This window comes from Apium graveolens, chromosome 10, assembly GCF_009905375.1.
Source record: "Apium graveolens cultivar Ventura chromosome 10, ASM990537v1, whole genome shotgun sequence".
Lineage (NCBI taxonomy): Eukaryota > Viridiplantae > Streptophyta > Magnoliopsida > Apiales > Apiaceae > Apium > Apium graveolens.
In genome coordinates, this window is record NC_133656.1 from 58626377 (window position 1) to 58654305 (window position 27929).

At 34.6% G+C, this 27929-nt stretch overlaps 2 protein-coding genes across 2 annotated transcripts; one reads left to right on the forward strand and one right to left on the reverse strand.

Annotated features, from left to right (window-relative positions):
- Positions 1 to 6778: 6778 nt before the first annotated feature.
- Positions 6779 to 9579, reverse strand: LOC141690601 (uncharacterized). Its single transcript, XM_074495386.1, has 5 exons — positions 8653 to 9579; positions 8418 to 8567; positions 7727 to 8325; positions 7511 to 7616; positions 6779 to 7414 (listed from the first exon to the last, which is right to left on the reverse strand). Exons 1-5 carry the CDS (start codon positions 9577 to 9579, stop codon positions 6779 to 6781), a joined length of 2418 nt encoding a protein of 805 aa, XP_074351487.1.
- A 6008-nt stretch (positions 9580 to 15587) lies between these two features.
- On the forward strand, positions 15588 to 17732 carry LOC141690602 (uncharacterized). Its single transcript, XM_074495387.1, has 7 exons — positions 15588 to 15992; positions 16419 to 16693; positions 16786 to 16959; positions 17066 to 17173; positions 17268 to 17337; positions 17388 to 17519; positions 17601 to 17732. The coding sequence occupies exons 1-7, from the start codon at positions 15588 to 15590 to the stop codon at positions 17730 to 17732; spliced, it is 1296 nt and encodes a 431-aa protein (XP_074351488.1).
- The last annotated feature ends 10197 nt before the right edge of the window (positions 17733 to 27929 follow it).

The window sequence follows — 27929 nt, forward strand, 5'->3', positions numbered from 1 at the left end:
CTCCACAACAAAATGGAGTGGTGTAAAGAAAGAACAGATCTCTTATTGAAGCTGCAAGGACAATGCTTGAAGAATCAAAGTTACCAACATACTTTTGGGATAAAGCTTTGAATACTTCCTGCTACACTCAAAATATCTCTTTGGTAAATCAAGCAAAGTGCATGACACCCTACCAATTGTTCAAGAATAGGAAGCCAACTCTAAATTTTCTTCATGTCTTTGGCTACAAATGTTATATCTTAAAGAATCGAGCTGATCAACATGGAAGGTTTGATGCTAAAGCAGATGAAGGAAATTTTCTTGGATATGTTGTGGGAAAGGCATATAGAGTCAACAATCTAAGAACCAACATTGTTATGGAATCAATACATGTTGTGTTTGATGACAAAAAGCCTCAAGTTTGATAATGTGGACATGGTTAGTGATGACAGTGATGATGAAAGTGATCAAAAAATAGTGACTAAGGATAATACAGAAAAATCTATGACTAATAAAGCACATAATTCAACATCTGTCAAGTTACAAAATGCTTCATCCGTTGGGAGACAATCAGCTTCATCCGTCGAGATACAAAGTACATCATCTGTCGGAACAATAAGAGAAGCTGAAAGTCATAATAGATCACCTACGGAAAATTCCCCTTTCTCAAATCAAAGAATCACAAACTCAGGGGGAGTTTCTCATAATCAAAACTCAGTCACACATCAAGTGACTTGATGCTAACAAAAAGGGGGAGAAAGGTTCATCAAGTGAGGGGGAGAAATAGCTCAACATTCAAGTCAACAAAGGAATTGTGCCAGCAATTGCTTTCACTAAGCCACCAGTTATGGATAGCATTGATCTCATCAATCTAGCAGCAGCAAAACTGGAATCAAATGAAAAACTGTCAAAGATTGATGTAGCAGCAGCTGAGAAGGGACTAGATGAAAAATGGAAGAAAATTGATGCTGATATTCAGAAGAAATTTGGTAAGCTACAGAAGCGAGACAGGACTTTTCATCACCATTCTCAAGTCAAACATATCTCAGTGCATGAAATGAGTCTAGGCAACTTGGAAAAGGCCAAACTTCATGCATCAAATCTCCAAAAGCTGATCTTATTCTGAAGCCTAAAAGAAACTACTCAAAGTTCTCAGACAAAAACCCTGTGGATCTTTTGTTTGAGACACCTAGGCCAAATGAAAAGAAGCTGCTGGGAAGGTCAATTGCATTTTACAAAGATCCATCTGATTCAGTTCAAAAGAAGAGAATTGCCAAGATCTGTAGGAATGGAAAAGAGATCTGTGTGGTGGTTGGACACCCTATATTTGTAGAAGTTAAGAAAGAAGAAAAACAAAGGATAAAGCAAGAAAAGAAGCAGGTTGCTCTAGATGTTAAGAAGCTCAAATAAAAGAAAGAGCAAGCTGTTATCTTGGCCAAACTTCAAGCTGTCAAATCTACAACTGAGATGTCTGAAAAACCACCTGTGATAACTGAAGCTCAGAATCAACAAATGCAAAATGAACCCCACAGAAAAGAAGATTCAGATTCAAGCTTCATTCTAAGAGAAAATTGGACTTTAGTGATGAGGAAATGGATGACTACATTCCCAAACAGTCTACAACTTCAACTCAGACATCCAAGAACTTTAGTTTCAATGTGACTTCAAGGAGATTGGTTCTAAAGAAGATTGAAGAGCTAAGGAGTAATAAAGCCAAAGATGCACTTCCAAGAACTCTGTCTATTCCCTTCACAGGGAAGAGAGTGCATTTGAGGCCTTATTAGTAGATGGAATTCATGGATGATAAGGGAGTTAGAAGATTCTTCAGACTGGATGACCAACTGAGCATCTCTAGCAATGAGACTCTTTTGGAAATACAGGAAATGCTGGATCTATCTGAAGCTAATAAACTTTAATTCCACAGAAAACTCCAAAATTAAATAGAGGAAAATAACATAAAGTTTGGGAAGAAATTCAGACAATCAAGGAAATAGACATATTTGCTCATATTAGAGGAGCACCTTGATAATTATTGTGAGAACTCTTTGTATACTTTGCTTGTTCAATTTTTAATAAATCTTGTAGCACTTATCAGTTTTATCTACTACTTTTAATCTGTATTTTTAGGATGTTTTGTTATCATCAAGTTTCTCTTAATTTATGGCTACAATTCCAACAGACATAAATTTGGGGAGATTGTTAGGAATATGTTGTGAACTTGATGATAAATTAAACAAAACACCTTAGTAGAGTTAACATAGTGAATTTTGTAGCACTCGACGGATGATCAAATATAGTCCCGACGGATGAACTTTATAGTCCCGACAGATGACAATTTGACATCCATCGAGTGAGTAGCTTATGTAACAAATAAGAAATGTAGCTCATTTCTGCAAACGACATATATTAGTCAAATAGATTGCTTAGGGTTCTATAAGTCATGTTGACTACTAGATTGATATGCAGAATAGGTTGATTAATTGTAAATATGAGATGTCTTGTAATTTTGTATAAGTGAAATAAAGTCAAGTGGCAAATAGACTCCCGACGGATGATCTACAAGACTCCCGAGGGATGATCAACAAAGCTCCCGACGGATGATAAGCATAGTCTCGACGGATGATCAAATTTAAATAGTTGTTGATAGTGACAACACAGTCACATGCGTTGGGTGTTTGTAAAAGGAATGTGGCATCCTGTTAAGCAGGAATTTGAGAACAAGGAAGCATTACCATTTCCATGTAATTGTGAAGATATTCAAAGATGCTGGAATAGAGTAGTGAAGTAGCATGGAGTTAGACTAGATATGTTTTGTTTTATTATCTTATCCTATTGCCATGTAAACTTGGTGATATATAAACCAAGTGTAGCAAGTAGAACAATTAACTGAGCTAGCCTATTTTTAGAGAAACATATCAAGCTGTATTCTGTAAGCATTTCTATGAAGCTTTAGTTGTTCAAACTTGTAAGCAGCTGTGAGCTATTCAAAGCTTCACATGGTTCTCATTTGATATATATATATATATATATCTGGTGGATACTTTCAAATCCACCAGAAAGTTTTAAAATCTTGTGTTCTATTTATCAAGTTAGAACTTTATTTAAAATTGAAAAAGTAGCCAGAATTACATTCAACCCCCTTATGTAATTCTTGTTGTATTGTTAGGGAATAACAATTCTCTTTGCTCAAGTGCCATAAGTGCATAGTTTCCAAACTCTTCATTCTCATCTTCATCATCAGTGTCATCCCAAATCTTGCCTTCAACAATGTAAGCCTTTCTTGCTGTTTCTTCAAGAGAGCTTCATACTTTGCCTCCAATTCCAAATAGGCTTTATCCTTTTTCACCTTCATAGGCTTCCTGAACTCAGAAGCAAAGTTACCCAACTCATCACAGTTGAAGCACCTTATCTTTGATATGTCAACAGATCTAGTTTTATAGCCACCTTTGCTAGTTGAGTTGTACTGAGTCTTTGGTTTCCAATTGTTGCTATTGGAAGATTGTCCCTTGTTCTTGAAAAACCTAAACTTTTAGCTCTAATGTTAGAGAATTTTCTAGCCAAGTAAGCCATATATTGATCCATTTCATCCAACTCATCAAGGGTGTAGAACTCTTCTTCCTCTAGCTCCAAAATAAGAGATACAATAGAGGTAAAAAGAATTAAAGAACGGATGTTAGCCACGCAGAGTCGGCAAAAGAGCTACATAGATCTAAAACAAAGAGAAGTTGAATTCTCAATTGGTGATAAGGTTTTTCTTAAAATAGCACCGGTAAAGGGTATACTAAGATTTGGGAAGAAGGGAAAGTTAAGCCCAAGGTTTGTTGGTCCATTTGAGATACTCGAAAAAGTTGGGAAAGTGGCCTATAATTTAGACTTGCCCCCATCATTAGAAAAGGTTTGTGATGTATTCCATATTTCATTATTAAGAAAATATATTGCTGACCCATCTCATGTGCTTAACTATGAACCATTGGAATTAAGTTCGGACCTGACTTACACGGAAAAGCCCATACAAATTCTTGATAGAAAAGAAAAAAAGCTTAGAAATAAGAAAATTTCACTTGTCATAGTTCTGTAGAGGAACTCTAAAATAGAAGAAAGTTCATGGGAGCGAGAGGATGAAATGAGATCCAAATACCCAGATTTATTTCTATAGCAATTCTGGAGGATGAAATTTTAATAGGGTGGGGAGACTTGTAATATCCATGTTCGAAATATAATAATTTTATGATATTTTACTTTAGAAGTTGAAATATATGTGATTGTATTTATGGACCTTTTATGATTTGAAGGGTGATGGTGTGTGTTGATGCTAATGATATTATGTAGTCATCCCACATTGAGTAAAATAAAGGGGATGATATATTCTTCCCTTTTATATATTGTATTGAGTGCAATGTTTTTAACTTGTGTGTTGGGAGCTTTGGCTTACTTCCCACATTGGTGAGAATGTGAGCAAAGTACTTTCCTTAAGCTATAAATTAAATGAACAAACTTTTGTAATGTACTTATACTTATATAATGGACTTACAAGTGTGCTAGTTTAATTTTAATACATTATCTTTTGTCCCACATCAAGACAAGAATGTAAATGGGATAGTCATTCATCTATATAATCAACTAAGTGTATTAAATTCTTAAGTTTGATATATAAATCACTTGTGCAAAGTTAATTTCTCCTTTCTTGATGTCCCATATCGAAAAGAAAAAGGGAAGGGAGACCCTTCACTCACTATTTAAGCTAACATAGTGACATGGGTTCAAGTTAACTTGGACTTGAAGCCTTTGCCTTGTCCATTGTTCCTTTAAGCAATTTGATTTTTTGCTTAAATACTGAAAGGAGACTAACATGTTGCCTCTTCCACCAAGTAAAATATAACAAACACCTAAAGTTTTGAATCTTAACACTTTGTATCTCATGAGCCTCTTTATACATGTTTTTAAGGAATTTAAAAACTTACTTGAGTCATGGCTAGTTCATTGATTTAAGAATGTTAGAGTCCCGCATCGAAAAGATGTGGAACCAAAGAGTCTATAACCTTTATATAAGTGGTAAGAATGTTTGCAGTAGCAATACAAAAGAGGAACAAGGTCTCCTCCCACATCGAGTAGTTGTGGAAGCTTAAGGTTCAAAGAGCTTACTTAAACATAATGGGTTCCAAGTGTTGATGGTGACTTTGAGCTTCTTGCTTAGTTAACATAAAATCTTGGTTCCTTGGGCTAAGTTTCTAATGTTTAATAAATTATTTACTTAAGATCCTATAGAAAAATTTAAAGTGATATAAACTTTCCTAATACAAAATATTTATTAGGAATGTTAAGAAATAAGTTTGAAAACGTAGTTGGAAGATGGGAGCTATATAGTTTACCCCTCCACTTAATGTTAGCTTTCAAAAAGAAACTAGAATCCTACATCGATTTGAATATAAAAACTAGGTTGCTACTTATGCGGTGGCTTAAACCTTTAAATTTGTACTTAATTCATTACAAAAATGTTGGGCGAACGAAGCATCGTTTTTAAGCTCGGCGACAAGTGACAACAAATAAGAACTACTTGACATGAGTGCACTAGCAAGCCAGTTGCGTTTTATTTGAAGTTACCCAAGTATCTCACATCGAAAAAGATAGATGAGTATGGACAACCTTATCCCATATAAACAAGTGTACTTACCTGTATTTGGAAGTAAGAAATCAAAGTTAAGTTCTAAGCTAGTACTTTGAGGGAACTACTTATTTTCCCTTATTTAATTTTGACTACTTTCTACTTATGTTTTGTTATTTAGTAATATTTTATTTAGTAATTTTGTATAGAATTTAATTTCATATTAAGTATAGTATTTAACTAATTAATTAGAAATAATAATTTGGTAAGATTGGAACACAGTCTAATAGTCAAGCTAAAATTGGTAATTTATAAGAGTAATATGGACATGAATGTATGTACTAAATTATGATTGACAAAAAAACACATGTATATTGTTGGGTAATCGTAAAGCATATTGAACGGAAGTTTCTTGCGGTTAAAATCTGAAAGTCTTAGATACAAGGTAAGTAAAGTATTCAACTGTAACACAAGATCACTACAAGAAAAATGCGATCATACAACACCCATCACACAACGCTTGGCCGAAAAAGTGTTGCCCAGAATTTTTATACAACAGTTTTTCAAAAACCAAAAAACAGGTGTTGGCTGATATATATTACTACAAGAAAAACAAAACTGTTGTCTAGTAAAACAAGTCAGACAAATCTTTTCATAAACCTCATGTTGTGTGAATGACAAACTTATAGCATTACCACAACGCTATAAAATCCATTGTCTAGTTCTTAGAGGCAGACAATACTTTCTAACTTCATGTTGTGCAAGTGAGTAAGTTTGCACAACGGTTTTTAAATGATATGTCTGAAAGATATTGAGACAACGTCTCAATTAACAGTTGTAAAAATGAAACAAGTGTTTTTTCTGTTGGTAATTTAAGATGGTGTCAAACAACGTACAAGTATAAGTGTTGTCTGAATTAAAAATGACATACAAGTGTTTTTCTATGTTGTAGATTATACTTTCAGACAATTGGCTAATAAATAAAACCGTTGTCTTACTCTGGTGATTTTTTTAAAAAACATTACCAGAAACAAGGCAAACGTGTCAAACCAAAGGCAACAAGGAAAACCACTCAAACCAGATGCAACAAGCAAATCAACCAACAATCAAGAACTGAAAATAAATAACAGAACCAAGCCAAAGTTATTATACATGTTCATACAAAGTATAGTAATTGAAAGTACAAATAAAAATACTTCAAGAAAGTTGAATTAATTCATCAACATCCCGCATGTAACTATCCATGTCATCACCACTATCATCTATCTCGGGAAAATTGGGCATGAAACAGTCATTCTCGAGTTCCACTTCGATGGATTCCTCATCTGCATCATCATTATCTTCATGGTACTTTTTCTCGGGCAATTTCAACACCACCGACCATAATTTTTCAGAGGGATCGTCGATATAACAAACTTGTTTAACATGTTTTGCTAAAACAAACGGATCATTCAAAAAACCCAACCTATTCAAATTAACCGATGTATATCCCAAGTCATCGACCTTAATCCCTTTGTTTATATCTACCCAATTGCAAAGAAAAACAGGGACCCTAAAGTGATTATAGTCCAACTCCCATATACTTTTTACAACTCCGTAATATGTATGTGATATGTGCTCAATATTTTGATCCTTACCCTGCACAACCATTGTGTCTGCTTCTACACACACACCACTGCATTGAACTTGACGCATATCATCACGATCCTTGGTACTAAAGGTAACACCATCCATTCTATAGCCACTGAATGTAGGAACATCCTTGTTGGGCTCATCTGTAATCCACCTTATCTTGGCCGATATCTCTTTTTCATCAGCCAAATTTGAAGCAATCTGAAAAAAAGGAATTCAAACATGTAAAATAATTCAGGTGAGGTAGTAAGTTGTAAAACAGTGGGAAAAAAATACATCAAACGACGCACGTAATACCTTTTTCTTAAACCATTTTGGGAATGTCTCATTTTGCTTGTTTTTAAGCCACATTTCATCATTTTCATATTCCGGATATTTTGTCATTAAAAAGGCCATGTGTTCACTGCATTTAAAGATAAGACAATATAAGTTGGTTGAACTAATGACAGAAAATATATATGCAATTTTTCAAGTAAAGAGAGAGAAAGTGTAAGAAGTTACTCAATATATGACCTAACAGCAGTGGTATTTTGTAGAACACATAAATGTACTACGTGCAAATCAGTACAGCTCGGAGTTATAATCGTTGCACCGGATAATGGCTTGCAAATAGAATCCTTGGTATGCCTGCCTTTTTTTGGTACCCCAATTGTCACTTCTTCATTATCCACCAAACATTCAACTGCCTCTTCTGCAATATAGGCCTCAGCGATGCAACCTTCTACACGAGCTCGATTCCTTATATATCCCTTCAATGTCTTCATGTATCTCTCAAAAGGATACATCCACCTAAGGAAAATTGGTCCACAAAGCTCGACTTCTCTTACAAGATGAACCGAGATATGAAACATTAAATCAAACAACGAGGGAGGAAAGTATTTTTCAAGCTGACAAAGAGTTTCTACCAGTTGCAATTGCATTTTCTCCAGCTTATCAACCTCAATAACTTTACTACAGATCACTTTGAAAAATAGACAAAACTTGATAATAGTTTTCCTGACCTGTTTTTGTAGTGACGAGCGAATCGCAATTGGGAGCAAATGATGCAAAATTGTATGGAAGTCGTGAGATTTCATTCCGGTAAGACGAAGATTTTCCATTGAAACCAGGTTCTGAATATTAGAACAAAAACCATCAGGCAACTTCATGCCAAGGAAGGATGAGCAAACAACCTTTTTTCAGAATGGGTTAGATTCCAAGATGCCAATGGTAACTTCTCCTTTATCCCCGGAGTTTTTGGCCTTAGTTCTGTTCTAATCCCCATTTCAGCCATGTCAATGCGCACAGATTCCTTGTCTTTCGTCTTTTTTGGTATATTAAGCATTGTGCCGAGTAAAGATTCACATATATTTTTCTAGATGTGCATCACATCGAGAACATGTCGAACCGGCAAAAATTTCCAATACTCAAGTTCAAAAAAGTTTAAAAAATATAGAAACCTTCTTCCAAACAGGTCGAGCATCACCTTTCTTCAATCGTGGTTGGCGTTGTGTTTTACCATAGACATGTCCCTTTAAATGTTGCACTCTTTCAAGTACCTCCTCTCCGGTTAATGGAACTGGAGCTATTTCTTTTTCTATGGTGTTATCAAAATCTTGTTTCTTTCGACGATAAGGATGATGAGGGGGCAACCACCTTCGATGCCTCATGACCACGCACTTATGATAATTGACAAGCCTTTTAGCTTTTGTTTGATCAACACAGATAGGACAAGCATTATACCCTTTGATTATATTTCCCGACAAGTTACCATAGGCTGGATAATCACTAATAGTCCATAACAAGATGCCTCTTAGCAAAACCTGCTCATTCTTGTAAGCATCGTACACTTGTTTCCCATGCCACAACTTTTTTAAATCATCTATAAGTGGTTGAAGAAATACATCAATATCATTTCCGGGTTGAGTTGGTCCAGATATCAACAAGCATAGCATTATATACTTCCGTTTCATACAAAGCCATGGTGGAAGATTATAAATTGACATCAAAACAGGCCAACATGAGTAATCAAGATTAGAGCTACGAAAAGGATTGAATCCATCAGAAGATAGAGTTAACCGTAAGTTTCTAGGATCTGAAGAAAAGTCTGGCCACCTTGCATCGACTTCCTTCCATGTTTGTGCATCAGCAGGGTGTCTCAATTTACCATCCTTTAACCTTTCCCTGTCATGCCAAGTCAAGTCCTTAGATATTTGAGGTGAGTTGAACAAATTCCTCAGACGTGGTATTAATGGAAAATACCATAAAACCTTGGAAGGAATCCCTTCCAATTCATCTCGTTTTTTGTTTAACTTCCATCGAGAGGCCTGACAAATGTGGTACTTCGTCTCATCTTCGTCTCTCTCCACGGTATAGTAAACAATCATTCAGACATACGTGTATTTTTTCATACTCCATTCCCAAGGCACACAAGCTTTTTTTAGCTTCACTGAATGAAGAAGGAAATGTGTTGCCTTGTGGAAGCATAGACCCGACCAAAAGTAGCATTTCAGATAAGCAAGTATCAGATTTTTCATATTTTGCTTTCAAGTTATAAAACTTTACCAAAGCCTTCATCTTAGTGTATCCTTCACATCCTGGATAAAGAGGTTCATATTCAGATTGAATATGGTTAAACATTTCCGAGGAGTCCAGGGATACATCATCATTTCTACCGACTGGGATTTGATCTACCGATTCTGAACTACCCGTCCCTTCAGTGGTAGGCTCACATCCTTCTGTATTGCACTCTCCGTGCCAAATCCAACACTTGTACGTTTGATCAATACCATTGAGAAAAAGATGGTCCCTTACTTTTCGAGCATGCCAATGTTTACTATGTGCGCATTTTATACATGGACAACAAATTTTATTTTCACTAAATCCGTTCTCAAATGCACACAACAACAAATCCTCGACTCCTTTTTTGAATTGTTTTGTTCTTCTATCTGCCTTTAACCAAGACCTGTCCATCTGTTTTAATTCAAAATATGACACATAATTAGAAGTTACAACTAATGAGCTTAACACATAATTTTACTACTAATTGTACTACTAATTACTACTAATCACTAACTGCAAATACAAATTAAATAATAATTAACACTAAAACATTGCCCAAATATAATTAAGAACCCTAAAAATTTAATGAAATTAAACTTAATGGAGATGAAGTAATTACCTTAACACTGACCCAATCAAAAAGATGAAGTTATGGTTTCAATCGAGTTTTTTTGAAGTTATTTTGATGAAGAGGATGAAGAGCTTGAGTGAAGAAATTGAGTGAAGAAATTGAGTGAAGAAGATGAAGAAATCGAGTCAAGAAATCGAGTGAAGAAGATGAAGAAATCGATTCAAGAAATCGAGTGAAGAAGATGAAGAAATCGAGTCAAAGGCTAGAAAATTAATGGCTTAGGACAAAGATCTGGGAGGTTTGAATGGCTTAAGACAAAGATCTGGGCTATTAATGAGTACCACACATTTTGTGCTTTTTTTAACAAACAAATCTGACAACGGTAAAGCAGCCAAACCCCTTGTATCACAGTAATAACGACAAAACAAATATTTAAAAAACCGTTGTATAACAGATACACTGTTCAATCATCTGAAAACAAGTTATATAATGACTTTTTAAAACAAACCGTTGTAAGGTCTATTATAATTAAAATAGAAACTTTAGTACGAGACTAAACACAAGTTACAAGTACCAGTCAAAACACCGGTAAACTGTTAAAATAACAAACCAAACACATTTATTTTTTTATCAAATTTTTGTCATATCACTAAAATATATAGTTCTTAACATCCGTACGGTTGGATCATTCATAAACTTTTTTAAAAAATAGAAACTTTAGTACGAGACTAAACACAAGTTAGAAGTACGGGTCAAAACATCGGTTGACTGTTAAAATAACAAACCAAATAAATTTATTTTTTTCTCAATTTTTTGTCATATAAGTAAAATATATAGATCTTAACATCCGTATGGTTGGATCATTCATAAACTTTTTTTAAAAAATAGAAACTTTAGTACGAGACTAAACACAAGTTACAAGTACCGGTCAAAATACCGGTTGACTGTTAAAATAACAAACCAAACACATTTATTTTTTTATCAAATTTTTGTCATATCACTAAAATAAATAGTTCTTAACATCCGTACGGTTGGATCATTCATAAACTTTTTTTGAAAAATAGAAACTTTAGTACGAGACTAAACACAAGTTACAAGTACCGGTCAAAACATCGGTTAACTGTTAAAATAACAAACCAAACACATTTATTTTTTTATTTTTCTCATATCACTAAAACATATAGTTCTTAACATCTGTACGGTTGGATCATTCATAAACTTTTTAAAAAAATAGAAACTTTAGTACGAGACTAAACACAAGTTACAAGTACCGGTCAAAATACCGGTTAACTGTTAAAATAACAAACCAAACACATTTATTTTTTTATCAAATTTTTCTCATATCACTAAAATATATAGTTATTAACATCCGTACGGTTGGATCATTCATAAACTTTTTTAAAAAATAGAAACTTTAGTGCGAGACTAAACACAAGTTACAAGTACGGGTCAAAACACCGGTTGACTGTTAAAATAAAAAACCAAATAAATTTATTTTTTTCTCAATTTTTTGTCATATAATTAAAATATATAGATCTTAACATCCGTATGGTTGGATCATTCATAAACCTTTTTAAAAAAATAGAAACTTTAGTACGAGACTAAACACAAGTTACAAGTACCGGTCAAAACATCGGTTGACTGTTAAAATAACAAACCAAACACATTTATTTTTTTATCAAATTTTTGTCATATCACTAAAATACATAGTTCTTAACATCCGTACGGTTGGATCATTCATAAACTTTTTAAAAAAATAGAAACTTTAGTACGAGACTAAACACAAGTTACAAGTACGGGTCAAAACACCAGTTGACTGTTAAAATAACAAACCAAATAAATTTATTTTTTTCTCAATTTTTTGTCATATCAGTAAAATATATAGATCTTAACATCCGTACGGTTGGATCATTTAAAAACTTTTTAAAAAAATAGAAACTTTAGTACGAGACTAAACACAAGTTACAAGTACCGGTCAAAACACCGGTTGACTGTTAAAATAACAAACCAAACACATTTATTTACTGTAAGATAACATGATTGATGTTAAAATTAGATCGTTATACACTATTATTCGCATAATAATTCGTAATAATATTTACTGTAAAATCGTTATCCTAGTACTTATAAAATAACGGTTTTTACTGTAAAACCGTTGTATTTATTAGAATACTTTTTTGCTGGGTAATTATGTTTCTTACAATACTATTTTATGTAAATCCGTTGTCTGAATGTGTTTAAGACAAGAGTTTAAAATTTTTGAATTTCAGCCCACAATTTTTTATACCATTTTCTAATTTACTTTTTACTTTATTTGTTTTGCTGGCAACATTATATACCGTTGGATTAAAGTAGTTTACCTGGAGTGCATCTGAGCCGTTAAATTATTTCACTTCCCCCTTCTTTTTTCACTCTCCACTCCACTTCCCTCTCATTCTCCATTTTCTCTTTTCTTTCCTCTCAGAGCTCTCACAAGTCACGATACAGGTTCAATATCCCTCTCTTCTCCTCCTCTATCTCTCTCTCTCTCTCTATCTCTCTCTCTCTCCCCCTCTCTCTCCCTTTCTTTAAATTGAACATCGATATGGGTATTGATTTGCATGCACTTATTTTTGTGATTTTGGTATGAAGGTAGTGTAGTATAACTGATGTTTTTTGATTTATACTTGGAGCTTATTTATGATCTGGGTTTATATTTTATTTTAAATTGAACATCGATTGGGGTATTGATATGCATGCACTTATTTTTGTGATTTGGGTATGATGGTAGTGTAGTATAACTGATGTTTTTTTATTTATACTTGGGGCTTATTTATGATTTGGGTTTATTTTTTATGCCTTGAATGTGATGTTTTTTGGGATTATGAAATCTGATTAGGGTTTATTTAATAAGTTAATGTGTTTATATTTTGGGTTGTGAAAGTTGTAGATTTAGGTTTATTTCTCTGAAGTGATGTTTTTTTTGGGTTGTGAAAGTGGTAGATTAGGCTTAATTTTTTTGCCTTGAATGCCATGTCTTTTGGGTTGTGAAAGTTTAGGAAAGTGATGTGTTAGATTGTGTTGCCGTATGACTGTCTTACTGAGGGGAATCATGAGTCTGCCTATACTTGATTGCTTCTCAACTATCAATATATATTATGTGTATAATGCAGAAGAAATGAAAACATTTTAGGTGCATTAATAGAGATGCCACATGAGTGTCCTTAGCACCTCCATTAATATAATTGTATTCAACTGATATTCATGTAGTTTTTTGGCTTTGTGTGAAGCAATTAGATTAAACTTAATGTTTTAAGTGTAGATTAATTATGGCGCCTTCAAGAAAAACAAAATTTGATCCTCGTAGAACTAGTGAAAACCTTATCAAGGCACTAAAAAAGAACAAGGTAGATATAAAGAAAAAGACAGAGGATCCAAAAATGAGCAAGGCGGTTAAGTCCACACCTGTGAAGAACAAGACAGAGGAACGAAAAATGAGCAAGCCGATTCAGCCTGAACCTATGAAGAACAAAACAGAGGAACTAAAAATAAAGGCAGGGGCGCTAGAAAAGAACAAGGCGGTGTCTAAACCTGTGAAGGAAAAGCCAGTGGAGTCTTGCCTTCGGAATTCATCCCCTGAATCAGTAAAGAAGAATGGAATTTCTAAGAATCTAAAAAGCAAATTATCTAAAAAAAGGAAACGAGTGGAAGAAACAACAACCAAACAAGAGGGACTTAAGCTTCTAAAACGCGGAGCAGTTACGATGCATAGGATTGTTAGGCGTAAGATGCTGGGAATTAAGCTTGAGGTGCTATTTAATAAAAAGGGTGAGCCATATGGGGATGCTGCTAAAGAAATGCAGTCTTATATTGGAGTTCTTGCCAGAACAAAAGCCCCGATATGGTATGACAGTTGGTTACGTGTTCCGATAGAAAGAAAAAACAAGATTTGGGATTGTGTACAGGTAAAAGAAGTTGCATCTACAAAACCAACTAAGAATTTTACTTGTGTTAAATTATGACTGCCAATTGTAGTTAACACACATGTGATAATAAAATTGTTTATTTATGTACGTAGATGGCATACATTGTACCACCATCAGCACGAAAGCTTGTTCTGCAATCAGCATGCCAGAAATGGAGGGAGTTTAAAAGCCGTTTAACAACTGAATATATTATTCCTAATAAAGATCAACCTGAGTTGTTAAAGTTTCCTCCGGCTGACTACTCCTTTATTGAGAAGGCACACTGGGATATTTTTCTTTCAGGCCGTCTAACTGGTGAATTTTTAGTGAGTTTTTTCTTTAATCTTTTTTATTTTATAAAATTCCCACGTAGCATAAGTAATTAGCGAAAGAAACTATGTTGCTAATATTTATGTGTTTTTTCTCCAAGGACATCCACGAAAAACAGAAACTAAGGAGGAGTCTGAATTTATATCCACATTGTATTTCTCGAAAGGGCTATTCTAACCTAGAGCATGAAATGGTTAGTTCTCATGAAACATATTTCTTTCACGCGTACATCATATAATTTTTTTCAATTCTTTTGTTTCGATTATATTGTATAATATTTTAAACATGTTCATACAGATGGAGACTCAAGCTGACCCTGAAATGGAGATAGATAGATCAGATAGCTGGATTCGTGCAAGGAAAGATAAAGATGGAAACTTCAAGTCAGAAGCAGTTATAGAAATTTCTCAGGCGATTGTAAGTTTTTATTTCTGTTGTTAATATATTCTTTTATCACCAAATATCTGTTTTGTTGGTTAATTACTTCTATTATTTATCAAATTTTTAGGGGAAAATGAAACAAAGAGTTAGTGAAGGGGAGGTGACTGTGGAAGGCAGTGATGATATCTTGACCAAGGTGCTTGGTAGCCCTGAACACAGAGGACGGGTGTGTGGACAAGGGCGCTTTGTGAAGCAGTCTACATACTTTCATCTTCCAAGGCAGAAGAAGACATGTAGGACAATAGAGGAGAGGATTCAAGAGGGTATTCAGAAATTTATGAAAGAAGAGACAGAAAGGATAGTTGAAAAGCGAGATGCCTTTTGGGCTGCAGAGTTTCAAAAGCTGAAAGCTGGTATAGGTTGGAAGCTTATTGAAACTGGGTTAAGTCCAAATATTGGATCTCAACAAGGAAGTTGTTCCAAGGGAGCACATGACATTCTGAAGGACTATGATTTGCAAGGTGTAAAGAAAAAACTGGATCTCATTCATAATGTGGGTATCGGTAAGGAAACACATATTTAAGAACATATTCAGGAGAAACCTTTGATGGATGGCGAAGAACATATTCAGGAATATGGCGAGGCTCTCAAGGTTGTTAATGTTGAGGATAATCAAATGTTGGGTGAGGATGTGTGTCTGGAACCTAATAATGAGGATGTGTTGGAGGTTAAAGGATGCACAGAGTGGGAATTAGCAATTGGCTCCCCGATAAATATTGTTGCTTATGCAACAGTTGATACTAAGTGTCAGGTTCTTCATGGGAAACAACTGGAAAAAGAAAATGTACGGGTCTCAATCACTCGTGTACTCCAAGGATCTGAAAAGATTCCCTTCCCAATCCAAGATGAGATCGTGACGGTGGAACAAGCTGTGGGAACATATATTGCATGGCCGAGAAACCTCATAATGGAAGTGAAGACAAGCGCCGCTGCAGTGAAAGGAAGTCCAAAGGTTAAATTTTCTCTATATATATGCAAGTATATTTTTAAACTTATTAATCTAATTTTTACAATATCGGGTCTATATATAGGTAAGTTTTTACGATATTGTTTCTCATGTTTAGGTTGAATAATTGTTTGGTTCAGTTTTATATATAATAATTTGTTCCCCTTATTTCAGTGTTGATTTTGTGGTGGTTGTCACATATTTATTTTTGTTAAAATGTTGGAAATAGGTTTGATAATTAAATTAATAATGATGCAATTTTTAATTTGTTATGTATTAATGAATTAAATCTGTTTATATTATAATTCTTTTGAAACTTATGTTGTTTTATAAAAGTAAAGAATAAAAACATAATTTAGATTTTCAATTACTTAACATGTCAACTTTCTTTAACTTTGCATTCTCTATTTTCATTTTATATTTTCAATTCAGGGAGGCAAGAAAACTACTAGGAAAAAATGGAAGAAGGTAAAAGATTGTGTCCCGGAACCAGAGTATGTATTGGACATGGGTACGAATTATCCCCCTGTTTTGAAACGTCTGTGGCTTTGGGCAAAAAATGCCCTAGTTGATGGACAAGTAAACTCTTTTTATCTATGCCAAGAAGCTTTTGGAGTAACCGCTAAGAAGGCGTTGTTTTTATCGGATGTGCACGCTTTGTGCTCTGGGGGTGAGATATCAGGGTCCACCATTTGCATTTTTATCAAGTAAGCGTTTTTCTAAAGTTTTGTTGCCTTTATGAATACTTATTAAGTTTTTTTTTGAATTTTTCATAATCTGTATCTCCAATTTTTAACAGTTTATTGCAAGAGAATTTGAAAAACCGCAAGATGGTTGACATGATAACGTTTGTTGATCCTGGGATGATAGGCGCACTTGGTTGTGGTAGTCCAGGAGAGAGGTCAAAATCCTTATCTATCAGATTCAGGAACGCTAAACCAGGACAAATTTTCCTGCTACCATCTAATGCTGTGTTAGTACCTGTTATAATAAATAATATATTCCTTACTTAAAGATTGTTTTTTGTATATCATCATCTCTGTATGTTATTGTAAATTTTGTTGTTCATAAATTATCAGGAATCATTGGACGCTCACTGCTGTAAATCCAGATTCACAAACTGTTTACCACATGGACCCATTGAAGCGCAGGATTGTAACTGAAGAATGGACAGAAGTGATTGACAAGTGAGTACAATATTAAAATTTTATTTCAACTACAATCACTTTAATAATTAAATACAAATATGACTTACAATTGATCTATATTATATTTTCGTAGTGTTATCAAACTCTACCAGGAAAAAGCAAAGAAGTTTTTAAAGAAGAAAATATCTTGGGAGAATCTGGGGGTAAATATAGTATATTTTATCAATTTCTCTATTCTACAAGAATAGTGTAGCTAGACATATATAAAGTTTTTAATGTTCTCCAAGGGGTACCTGTCCAAACTGGATGCAAAGATTGTGGTTTGTTTATAATGGGTTACATGAAAGAGATTTGTGCCGATATGGAATTAAAATTTCATGAGAAGGTAATGTTATAGTTATCTTTCTTTTTTCTATATCCAAGTGTATTGTGGTAAATAAATGTGATTTTTACATCCATGTTTCAGTGGTTACGCAGAAGCAACCTAAGTTATGGCATGAAAGAACTGAACGAGATAAAGACTGAATGGGCAAAGTACTTCATGAAGAAGCATGCACTTGAACTTGCATACAGTGCTGCTGGGTATTTTGAGTTATGAACATATTTTGTGTTGAAATTTGGGAGTTCTAGTCATGGTAGTTAACTCTATTTAAACGTTGTTTCTAATTCCTGGCGTTTTCGTGGATATGTTCACCTGAAAATATTTTGCTTTCTACTTGAATGGTCTTGTTTTGTTTAAGATAAAACTTGGTTATAAGTTAGTTCTTGGTTGCAATGGTTAAATATTGGTTTAGTGGATTCATGTAATGGAGGGTTGGTTGATTGTTGGTGTGATAGAAGGATTGATGGTTGATTGTTGGTGTAATGGTGACAATTTGCTTGTAATCTGAATGATAGTTTGGGTTTTAATTTTTATGGCATGTTCATTTTATAATATTGTTATGTTTAATTTTAATTTGAAAAACCATTGTTTGAGGAGCTTTTAGCCAATAAAGTTATACAATAACCATATTATATTGTGTCTCACACAACACTTATAAAGACCAAGCTCATCATGTTTTATAACATATAACAATGCTATTTAAAACTAAACCTTGTTAAAAGAAGATTCACACAATAAAAAACCATTGTCTGAACAAAACTAACTATTATCGATTGTCCAGACAATGCTATTAAGAATAAAAAGAATTATGCATTGAAGACCACACAACACTTTCTACATTAAAATATAAGTGCAAAATATAATCATACAATACCAAGTGATAAAAAAATGTTGTATAAAGCAATTCCAACAATAGAAATTTAAAATAAAGGGGTTCTCTGTATGGTTGTAAGACAACAAAATTTTATCTTTTAAAAATTGTGTGTTAAGGTGGAGGACAATAAATATATCTGAATAAGGGTTGTGTGTTATGTTCTACTCCTAAACTTTTAGTAAGAACATACACAACGTTTTCAAGAGAACTTGTCTAAGTATACTTGTTACAACAGAATATATAGAAAATACTTGTTTGTTATGGTTGTAATACAACGGTGGTTATCGTTTGAATTGTGTGTTAAGGTAGAGGACAATATATATATCTGAATAAGGGTTGTGTGTTATGTTATATTCTAAAACTCTTAGTGTCCACATACACAACCTTTTTAACATTACTTGTCTAATAAATCTTCTTACAATAGAATTTATGGAAAGACGTTGTTTGTTCTGGTTGTAATACAACGGGGACTCATAGTTGGTCGTTGTCTGCGATGACTCACGCAACTGTTTCTAATTGTTGTCTGATCCATGTAAGAGACGGCGGCTCAATAGACAACGGGTTTTCAGGGAATCAGATAACGGGTTAAAACACTTGTCTGAGCCAGTTTTCCTTGTAGTGGATTAATTAAGTTATGTGAAGTGCTATGTGAACGTGTTTTGAATTTCTATTTGATCCACTTAGTGATAGTCGATATGAGTTGCGCTGTTGTGATTTTGATGTTACGTTAATTTGGATATCATATGTTGTTATATTGAGTTAGCATGTGTTGCTAAATATAAAATTGAATAAGTTACAATTAAAGGTGTAGGCTGATGTTGGATTGTGCCACTATTTTGAGAAGATGAGTTATAACAAGCCTTGTGTAGGCTCAAGCCTTTTGTAGGCTCAAGCCTTTTGTAGGCTTGTAAGGGTAGCCCGATATGGGCAGGCCAGGTTCGATTATCGAATATGAGTTGAATTTTCCTCCTCCATATTGTTAAGATCTAAGAGATAAGATACCACAAAGCAAGGCTGCCTTAGGTCTTGAGCTTGACGGGGCGATGATGGAATAAGGTATGCAATGCGCCACTCTGTTGGGTATGGTGCCAGAGGAGGTTTCCCATGGGATATTGTATGATGTGATAAGCAAGCCCTGTAGGCAATGTCTAATCGAACAGTGTGCACTAGAGAAATGTCTTTGAGACTAATAAAGAATAAAGATAAAAGGAAATGCATTTAAGTACATGTTGAGTTGCATATGTGTATTATTTAATTTCTGCTACTTTACTTACTGAGCGATGTAGCTCATAGTTTCCTTGTGTTGCAGGTAAGAATAAAAATATATGAGTAGTAGAAGTGGGACCGAGCTGAAGCAGAACCTGGCCTAGATGATGTATATATGGATAACCTGACCTATGGAATGGCCTAGCTATATATTTTGTAACATATTATCTAGTAAAGTTATGTTATTAAGTTATATATGGTATGGTTTGTGTTAAGTAATGCAGGAAAACATTTCATGTATGTAATCGTATTTAAATGCACGAAGAAGTTATGATATGTATGAAGGTGAGATATTATAATGACGCTCATTTTATTAGTAATTTGGGGTTCGGTCATTACAAGTTTGGTATCAGAGCTTCGGTTTAAAGTGGTTCTGTAGACCATCCATATGTACACATCAAGGGAAGGAATGCTTCTCTCGGTAGTAAGTGTTTATATATATATATTGTTGTATGTTTTCTTTGTTTGCCTATTTGTTAACCCACTATGTGGCACCGGTGAATAATTAAATTATATGAATTTAATTTTGAGTAGAGAGAGATGGCTGAAGGACAAAGATCTAGGGCCAATGATAGTCCCACCCGAGAGAGACATGTAAGGGAATTAGCTGAGCTACACGAAATTATTCATAGCCAAGGTGAACAGATAGAGAAGTTAGTTCAAGAATTACGATAATGACGTAATGTTGAAGATATTCCACCCCCTCCGCCACCTCCACAACATCATATGGAACCTTTATATGAGAGATTTAGAAAGCAACATCCACCTATTTTTTAGTGTAGCAGTGATTCGCTAGAGGCACTAGACTGGAAGAGTTTTCTAGAAGATATCTTTGAGTTTCTGCAATTGAATGATAGGGACAAAGTGTCTTGTACAGTACATACATGAAAGAAAGATGATAAGATATGGTGGGATGTTGTTAAGCTTACACGCGATGTTACTCAGATGACTTGGGAAGAATTTGAGACTCTCTTTAATGAGAAGTTTTACAGTAAAGCTATGATTAGTGCTAAAGTAAACGAGTTTAGTCGGCTGTACCAGGAAAGTCTGTCAGTTGTTGAGTTTGCTCGAAAGTTTGATCGATTAGCTAAATTTGTGCCGGATATAGTTGCCACTGAGGCTAGTAGGGTAAATCGGTTTCTTGAGGGATTACAACCGAAGTTAGCTAGGGATGTTGACATGGGATGTACTGGGCCTCTCACTTATTCTCAGGCAGTTGAAAAAACTTTGAGGGTTGAGCATAGGGAGCAAAAGATAATAAAGGTGAAGGGTTCTACTGCAATGCCTCGAGGAGATGTTCAATTTAATAGAGAACAAAATCGATTTTAAAATAAAAGAGGTGGTTAAGGACTTCAAAATAGATTTGATCCAAATAAAAGGTTCAAAGGTGACCAGCGAAACAAACAGGCCGGGCAACAATCTTGGCTACAATGTCAGAGGTGCGGAAAGCGTTATTTCGGGGTATGTAAATTAGAAAATAGAAAGTGTTACAAGTACGGAAAGAAGGATCATCTAATCAAGGATTTTCCTATGTGGGGAAATGACCAAAAGAAAGAGGAGCCTCCAAAGACTAATGCCAGAATTTTTACGATAGCAACACAGTCGTATCAGGTAACATTACTATCGATGATATTTCTACTTATGTATTGATAGATTCTGGAGCTACTCATTCATTTGCATATGTCAATTATTTGAAAAGAATTAGTAGAACCTTTGAAAGACTACCAATTGAATTTAGTGTAATTTTACCATCTGGGGAGATTATATTTGAATAAGTGGTTATGAGTGGTTCCTGTATATATTGATAACCATGAACTGTATGTTGATTTAGTAGTTTTAGAAATGCATGACTGTGAGGTAATATTAGGTATGGATTGGTTATCCAAGTACAATGCTACCATTGATTGCAAAAACAAAAAGGTGATGTTCAACCCTTTTGAGGAAGACCAGTTTGAGTTTATAGCTAATTTTTACAATAATATGATATCGACTATCTCAGCTATACAAGCTAGGAGAATGTTACAAGATGGTTATGTTGGATATTTTAAAAATGTGATAGGCACTGACATAGTAGTAGAAAATAAGCCTGAAGAGGTACCGGTAGTTAAAGAATTTTTAAAAGTGTTTCCAGAAGTTTCACCAGGATTACCTCCTGATAGAGAAATACAATTTGAAATAGATTTAATACCTGGTACGAATCCAATATCCAAATCACTCTATAGGATGGCCCCCGCATAATTGAGAGAATTAAAAAGTCAATTACACAAGCTATTAGAAAAGAAATTTGTTAGACCTAGTTTCTTGCCATGGGGAGCCCCAGTGTTGTACGTGAAGAAGAAAGATGGAATCATAAGGATGTGCATCGATTATAGGGAGTTAAATAAGGTTACTATAAAGAATAAATATCCTCTTCCAAGAATTGATGACCTTTTTGATCAATTACAAGGATCCGTAGTATTTTCAAAGATTGATTTGAGGTCTGGGTATCACCAATTGAAGATACGAAAAGAAGATATACCTAAAACCACTTTTCGAACGAGGTACGGTCATTACGAGTTCTTAGTGATGGCATTTGGTTTAACAAAAGCTCCAACAACGTTTATGGATCTTATGAACAGAGTATTTAAGGATTACCTTGATAAGTTTGTGATAATGTTTATAGATGATGATATATTAGTGTATTCTCGATTTAGGGAAGAACATAAGGAACATTTGAGACTGACCTTACAAAGGCTAAAGGAAGAGAAATTATATGCCAAGTTCAAGAAATGTGAGTTATGGTTGGAGAAAGTATTCCTAGGGCATATAGTATCAACAGAGGGCATTTCAGTGGCTCCCGCAAAAGTTGAAGCAGTGAGCAACTGGAATAGACCAGCGAATGCATCAGAAGTGAGAAGTTTTCTTGGATTGGAAGGATATTACAGAAGATTTGTTGTAGGTTTTTCTAATATTGCGACCCCATTAACACAGTTGACCGGAAAGAATCACAAGTTTAAGTGGACAGATGCTTGTGAAAGGAATTTTCAAGAATTGAAGAATCGATTAGTGTCTGCTCTAATCCTTACTATCCCATCAGGATCAGGAGGGTTTGTGATTTACAGTGATGCTTCTGAGCAAGGTCTGGGATGCGTACTGATGCAAAATGGTAAGGTTATCGCTTATGCTTCTAGACAAATAAAAGATTATGAAAAGAGATATCCTACACATGACTTGGAGTTGGCAGCAGTTGTATCTGCTCTTAAGATTTGGAGGCATTATTTATATGGAGAGAAATGTGAAATGTACACGGACCATAAGAGTTTGAAATATTTCTTTACTCAAAACGAGTTGAGTAGGAGACAGAGACTATGGTTGGAATTAGTCAAGGATTATGATTGTGAGATTATGTATCTTCCAGGCAAGGCGAATGTTATTGCTGATGCGCTTAGTAAAAAGGTTCATGGAAACCTATCAATTTTAAGGACATTGTCCAAACCTCTTCAAGAAGAAATTAGGAGATTAGAAATAGAGTTGATTACCAATAGATTATATAAAATGAGTACTGAGTCAACAGTTCTTGAAAGAATTAGGCAAGGTCAGCTTGAAGACACTGAGTTGAATAAACGTAAAGGTGATGTGGAAAGCAGAAAGGCCACAGACTTCAAGATATCGGCGAATGGAAGTTTAAAGTTTAAGGATAGAATATGTGTTCGTGATAATGAAGAGATAAAGAAAGAGATCCTTACAGAAGCTCATAGCACTCCATATTCAGTACATCCAGGAACAACTAAGATGTATCAAGATTTAAAAATGCATTACTGGTGGTCGGGGATGAAGAAAGATGTGATAGAATTTATTTCGAAGTGTCTAACATGTCATTAAGTTAAGGCTGAACATCAAAGACCAACTGGATTACTACAACCGATACAGATCCCAGAATGGAAATGGGAAGAGATCACCATAGATTTTATAGTTGGACTACCAAATACTTCTAAACAACATGATGCTATTTGGGTTATTGTTGATAGATTTTCAAAATCGGCACACTTTCTTCCAGTACCCATGGCATATAGCATGGATCAGTTGGTTGAATTGTATGTTCATGAGATAGTTAGATTACATGGGCTACCACTATCGATAATTTCTGAAGGGATACTCGATTTACTTCTAAGTTTTGGTAAAGTTTGCATAGAGCCATGGGTACTCGATTAAAGTTTAGTACTGCTTTTCATCCACAATCAGACGGTCAGAGAGAAAGGATGATTCAAACATTAGAAGATATGCTTAGGGCGTTTGTTTTTTATTTTTCAAGTTCATGGATTAAGTACCTTCCACTTATAGAGTTTTCGTATAATAATAGTTTCCAAGCATCAATTGGTGCAGCTCCATACAAAATTCTTTATGGAAGAAAGTGTTGATCTCCTTTCCACTAGGATGAAATGGGGGAGAGTAATTATCTAGGCCCGGAACTTATAAGAGATACGATAGGGAGGTAAAAAGAATTAAAGAACGAATGTTAGCCACGTAGAATCGGCAAAAGAGCTACGCAGCTCCAACATGAAGAGAAGATGAGTTCTCAATTGGTGATAAGGTTTTTCTTAAAATAGCACCAGTAAAGGGTATACTAAGATTTGGGAATAAGGGAAACTTAAGCCCAAGGTTTGTTAGTCCCCTTGAGATACTCGAAAAAATTAGAAAAGTGGCCTATAAATTAGCCTTGCCTCCATCATTAGAAAAGGTTCATGAGGTATTCCACATTTCATTATTAAGAATATATGTTGCTGACCTATCTCATGTACTTAATTATGAACCATTGGAATTAAGTCCGGACCTGACTTACATGAAAAAGCCCATGGAAATTCTTGATAGAAAAGAAAAAGAGCTTAGAAATAAGAAAATTTCACTTTTCATAGATCTGTGGAGGAACTCTAAAATAGAAGAAAGTACATGGGAGCAAGAGGATGAAATGATATCCAAATACCCAGATTTATTTCTATAGCAAATTTCGAGGATGAACTTTTAATAAGGTGGGGAGACCTGTAATATCCAGGTTCGAAATATAATAATTTTATGATATTTTACTTTAGCAGTTGAAATATGTGTGATTGTATTTATGGACCTTATATGATTCGTAGGGTGATGGTGTGTGTTGATGCTAATGATATTATCTAGTCATCCCACATTGAGTAAAATAAAGGGGATGATATCTTCTTCCCTTATGTATATTGTATTGAGTTCAAAAATATTTAACTTGTGTGTTGGGAGCTTTGGCTTACTTCCCACATTGGTGAGAATGTGAGCAAAGAACTGTCCTTAAGCTATAAATTAAATTAACATACTTTGTAATGGACTTATACTTATATAATGGACTTACAAGTGTGCTAGTTTAATTTTAAAACATTATCTTTTGTCCCACATCGAGATAAGAATGCGAATAGTATAGTCATTCATCTATATAAGCAACTAAATGTATTTAATTCTTAAGGTTGATATATAACTCACTTGTGCAAAGTTAATTTCTCTTTTCTTAATGTCCCACATCAAAAAGAGAAAGGGCAAGAAGACCCTTTACTCGCTATTTAAGCTAACATAGTGACATGCATGGGTTCAAGTTAACTTGGACTTGAAGCCTTTGCCTTGTCCATTGTTCCTTTAAGCAATTTGATTTTTTGCTTAAATACTGAAAGGAGACTAACATATTGGCTCCTCCACCAAGTAAAATTGAACAAATACCTAAAGTTTTGAATTTTAACACTTGGTATCTCATGAGCCTCTTTATACATGTTTTTAAGGAATTTAAAACCTTACTTGAGTCATGGCAAGTTCATTGATTTAAGAATGTTAGAGTTCCACATCGAAAAGATTTGGAACCAACGAGCATATAACCCTTATATAAGTGATAAGAATGTTTGCAGTAGCAATACAAAAGAGGAACAAGTTCTCCTCCCACATCGAGTAGTTATGGAAGCTTATGGTTCAAAGATCTTACTTAAACATAATGGGTTCCCAGTGTTGATGGTGACTTTGAGCTTCTTGCTTGGTCCGCATAAAATTTTGGTTCCTTGGGCTAAGTTTCCAATGTCTACGAAATTATTTTCTTAAGATCCCATAGAAAAATTTGAAGTAATATAAACTTTCCTAATACAAAATATGTATTAGGAATGTTAAGAAATGAGTTTGAAAACGTAGTTGGAAGATGGGAGCTATATAGTTTACCCCTCCACTTAATGTAATCTTTCAAAAAGAAACTAAAATGCCATATCGATTTGAATATAAAAACTAGGTTGCTACTTATGCGGTGGCTTGAACCTTTAATTTTTTACTTAATTCATTACAAAAATGTTGGGAGACCGAAGCAATGTTTTTAAGCTCGGTGACAAGTGACAGCAAATAAGAACTACTTGACATGAGTGCACTATGTTAGATATATTTGTGATGTCATGTCTAATCTAATTTGTTTAGTTTCAGAACTTATTATCATAACTTAACTGGAAATCAGAACTTACTAAAGACAGGAAGTTATCAGAACTTAAGCCATCGGGACTTACATCAGAACTTAAGTGCGGATACACTTCAGGGATGAAAAGCGGCTGATTTACAGGAGAGGATCTGGATTAAACAAAAGAAGATATGCTTGGAGAGTTGTACAACTAAAGGACTATAGTAGATAATCTCTGATTAATGTATTTTAGGAAATAGAACATATCATATCAATTAGGAGATATCTTATAATGGTGTAGTATATAAACACAGATTATCGTTTACACTATATGTGTTATCATTCATGAGAATATTATTCATTGTAACCCTAACATCACTTAGTGATATCATACATCACTGAGAGAGTAGATTAAACCTACTGTAACAGAGTTTGATATATTGAATAAACTTGTTTTATGTTACATATTTGTGTTTATAATCGAATTGATTGTAGATACTATATTCAACCCCCTTCTATAGTATCATTGAGGCCTAACAAGTGGTATCAGATCCAATCTATTAAGCTTACAAACAGTTAAGATCCAAACAAACAATCAATCATATATGATCAATCAAAAACATAAGACCCTCAAGAACCTGCAAAGGTTCAACCCATTCAAAACACCAGTAGATATGAAACCATCAGGGTTCCTATACTCAGGGTGTCTGAGTACCCTGTATGGAGTGTGAAGATGGTCATGTTTCTGGAAGCTACAGATCCAGAATATTTAGACATAATTTATGATGGTCCACACAAGCCCACAAAGCTTTCTGTTGCAGTTGGGAATGAGCCACAGAAGATGATTCCCAAAGAAAAGAGAGAACTCACCACTGAAGATATCTCTTCACTAGGCAAGGATGCAAAAGTAAGACATTTGCTTCATAGTGCACTTGATAATGTCATGTCAAACAGGGTGATTGGATGCAAGACTGCAAAATAAATCTGGGATGCATTAGAAGTGAGATGTCAAGGAACCAATGCATCAAAAAGAACATGAAGACAATACTCACACAGGAGTATGAGCACTTTGACTCAAAATCTGATGAGTCACTAACTGATACATATGACAGATTCACCAAGTTGTTGAATGATCTGTCACTAGTGGATAAGGAATATGATCCAGAAGATTCAAATCTGAAATTCCTACTAGCTCTTCCTGAAAAGTGGGATTTGAAAGCTACTACAATAAGGGACAACTATGAACTTGCTGATATGTCTCTTGATGAAATCTATGGGATGCTCAAGACTCATGAACTTGAGATGGAGCAAAGAAAGAAGTGGCATGGAGGGAAGTCTAAGACAGTTGCTTTAAAGACTGAAGAAAAGCCAATTGTCTCTAGGAAGGCAAAAGGAAAGGCTTTCATCATACAGTCTGATTCAGAGTCATCAGATTCTGATGATGATGATTCAGAACCTGAAAATTTATCTAAAGTGGATGTTGATGCAGAGATGATACAACTGTGTGCTCTTATGGTGAAGGGTATCACAAAGATAGCCTACAAGAAATTCAGAAAGGGTAAGAAGTTTTCCAGGAAAGGTGGAAGTTCTGACAAGAAAGGGTTCAGAAAGACTGAAGGCAAAGGAGGAAAGTCTGACAGATGAGACAACTCTAATGTCAAATGCTACAATTGTGGTGAAAGAGGCCACATCTCTCCTGATCACATGAAAGGAAAAGGTGATAAAGGCCAGGTATTATCACAAAGAAGAAAAACTGGGCAGACACTTCAGAATCTGAAGAAGAGGTGAACTATGCCTTAATGGCAAATGCTAATAGCAGTTCTGATGCTGTTGAACTAAAGGTACCTCTATCAAC

Excerpts from the sequence above, each read along its gene's own strand:
- LOC141690601 (XM_074495386.1), bottom strand. The coding sequence starts at position 9,579 with ATGATTGTTTACTATACCGTGGAGAGAGACGAAGATGAGACGAAGTAC. Across the intron at positions 8,568-8,652 it reads CTCGACCTGTTTGGAAGAAG|AAAAATATATGTGAATCTTT; the intron begins GTTTCTATATTT and ends ATGCACATCTAG. Across the intron at positions 8,326-8,417 it reads TAAAGGAGAAGTTACCATTG|AACCTGGTTTCAATGGAAAA; the intron begins GCATCTTGGAAT and ends TCTAATATTCAG.
- LOC141690602 (XM_074495387.1), top strand. The coding sequence starts at position 15,588 with ATGGATGGCGAAGAACATATTCAGGAATATGGCGAGGCTCTCAAGGTT. Across the intron at positions 16,694-16,785 it reads ACCATTTGCATTTTTATCAA|TTTATTGCAAGAGAATTTGA; the intron begins GTAAGCGTTTTT and ends AATTTTTAACAG. Across the intron at positions 17,520-17,600 it reads AATTAAAATTTCATGAGAAG|TGGTTACGCAGAAGCAACCT; the intron begins GTAATGTTATAG and ends TCCATGTTTCAG.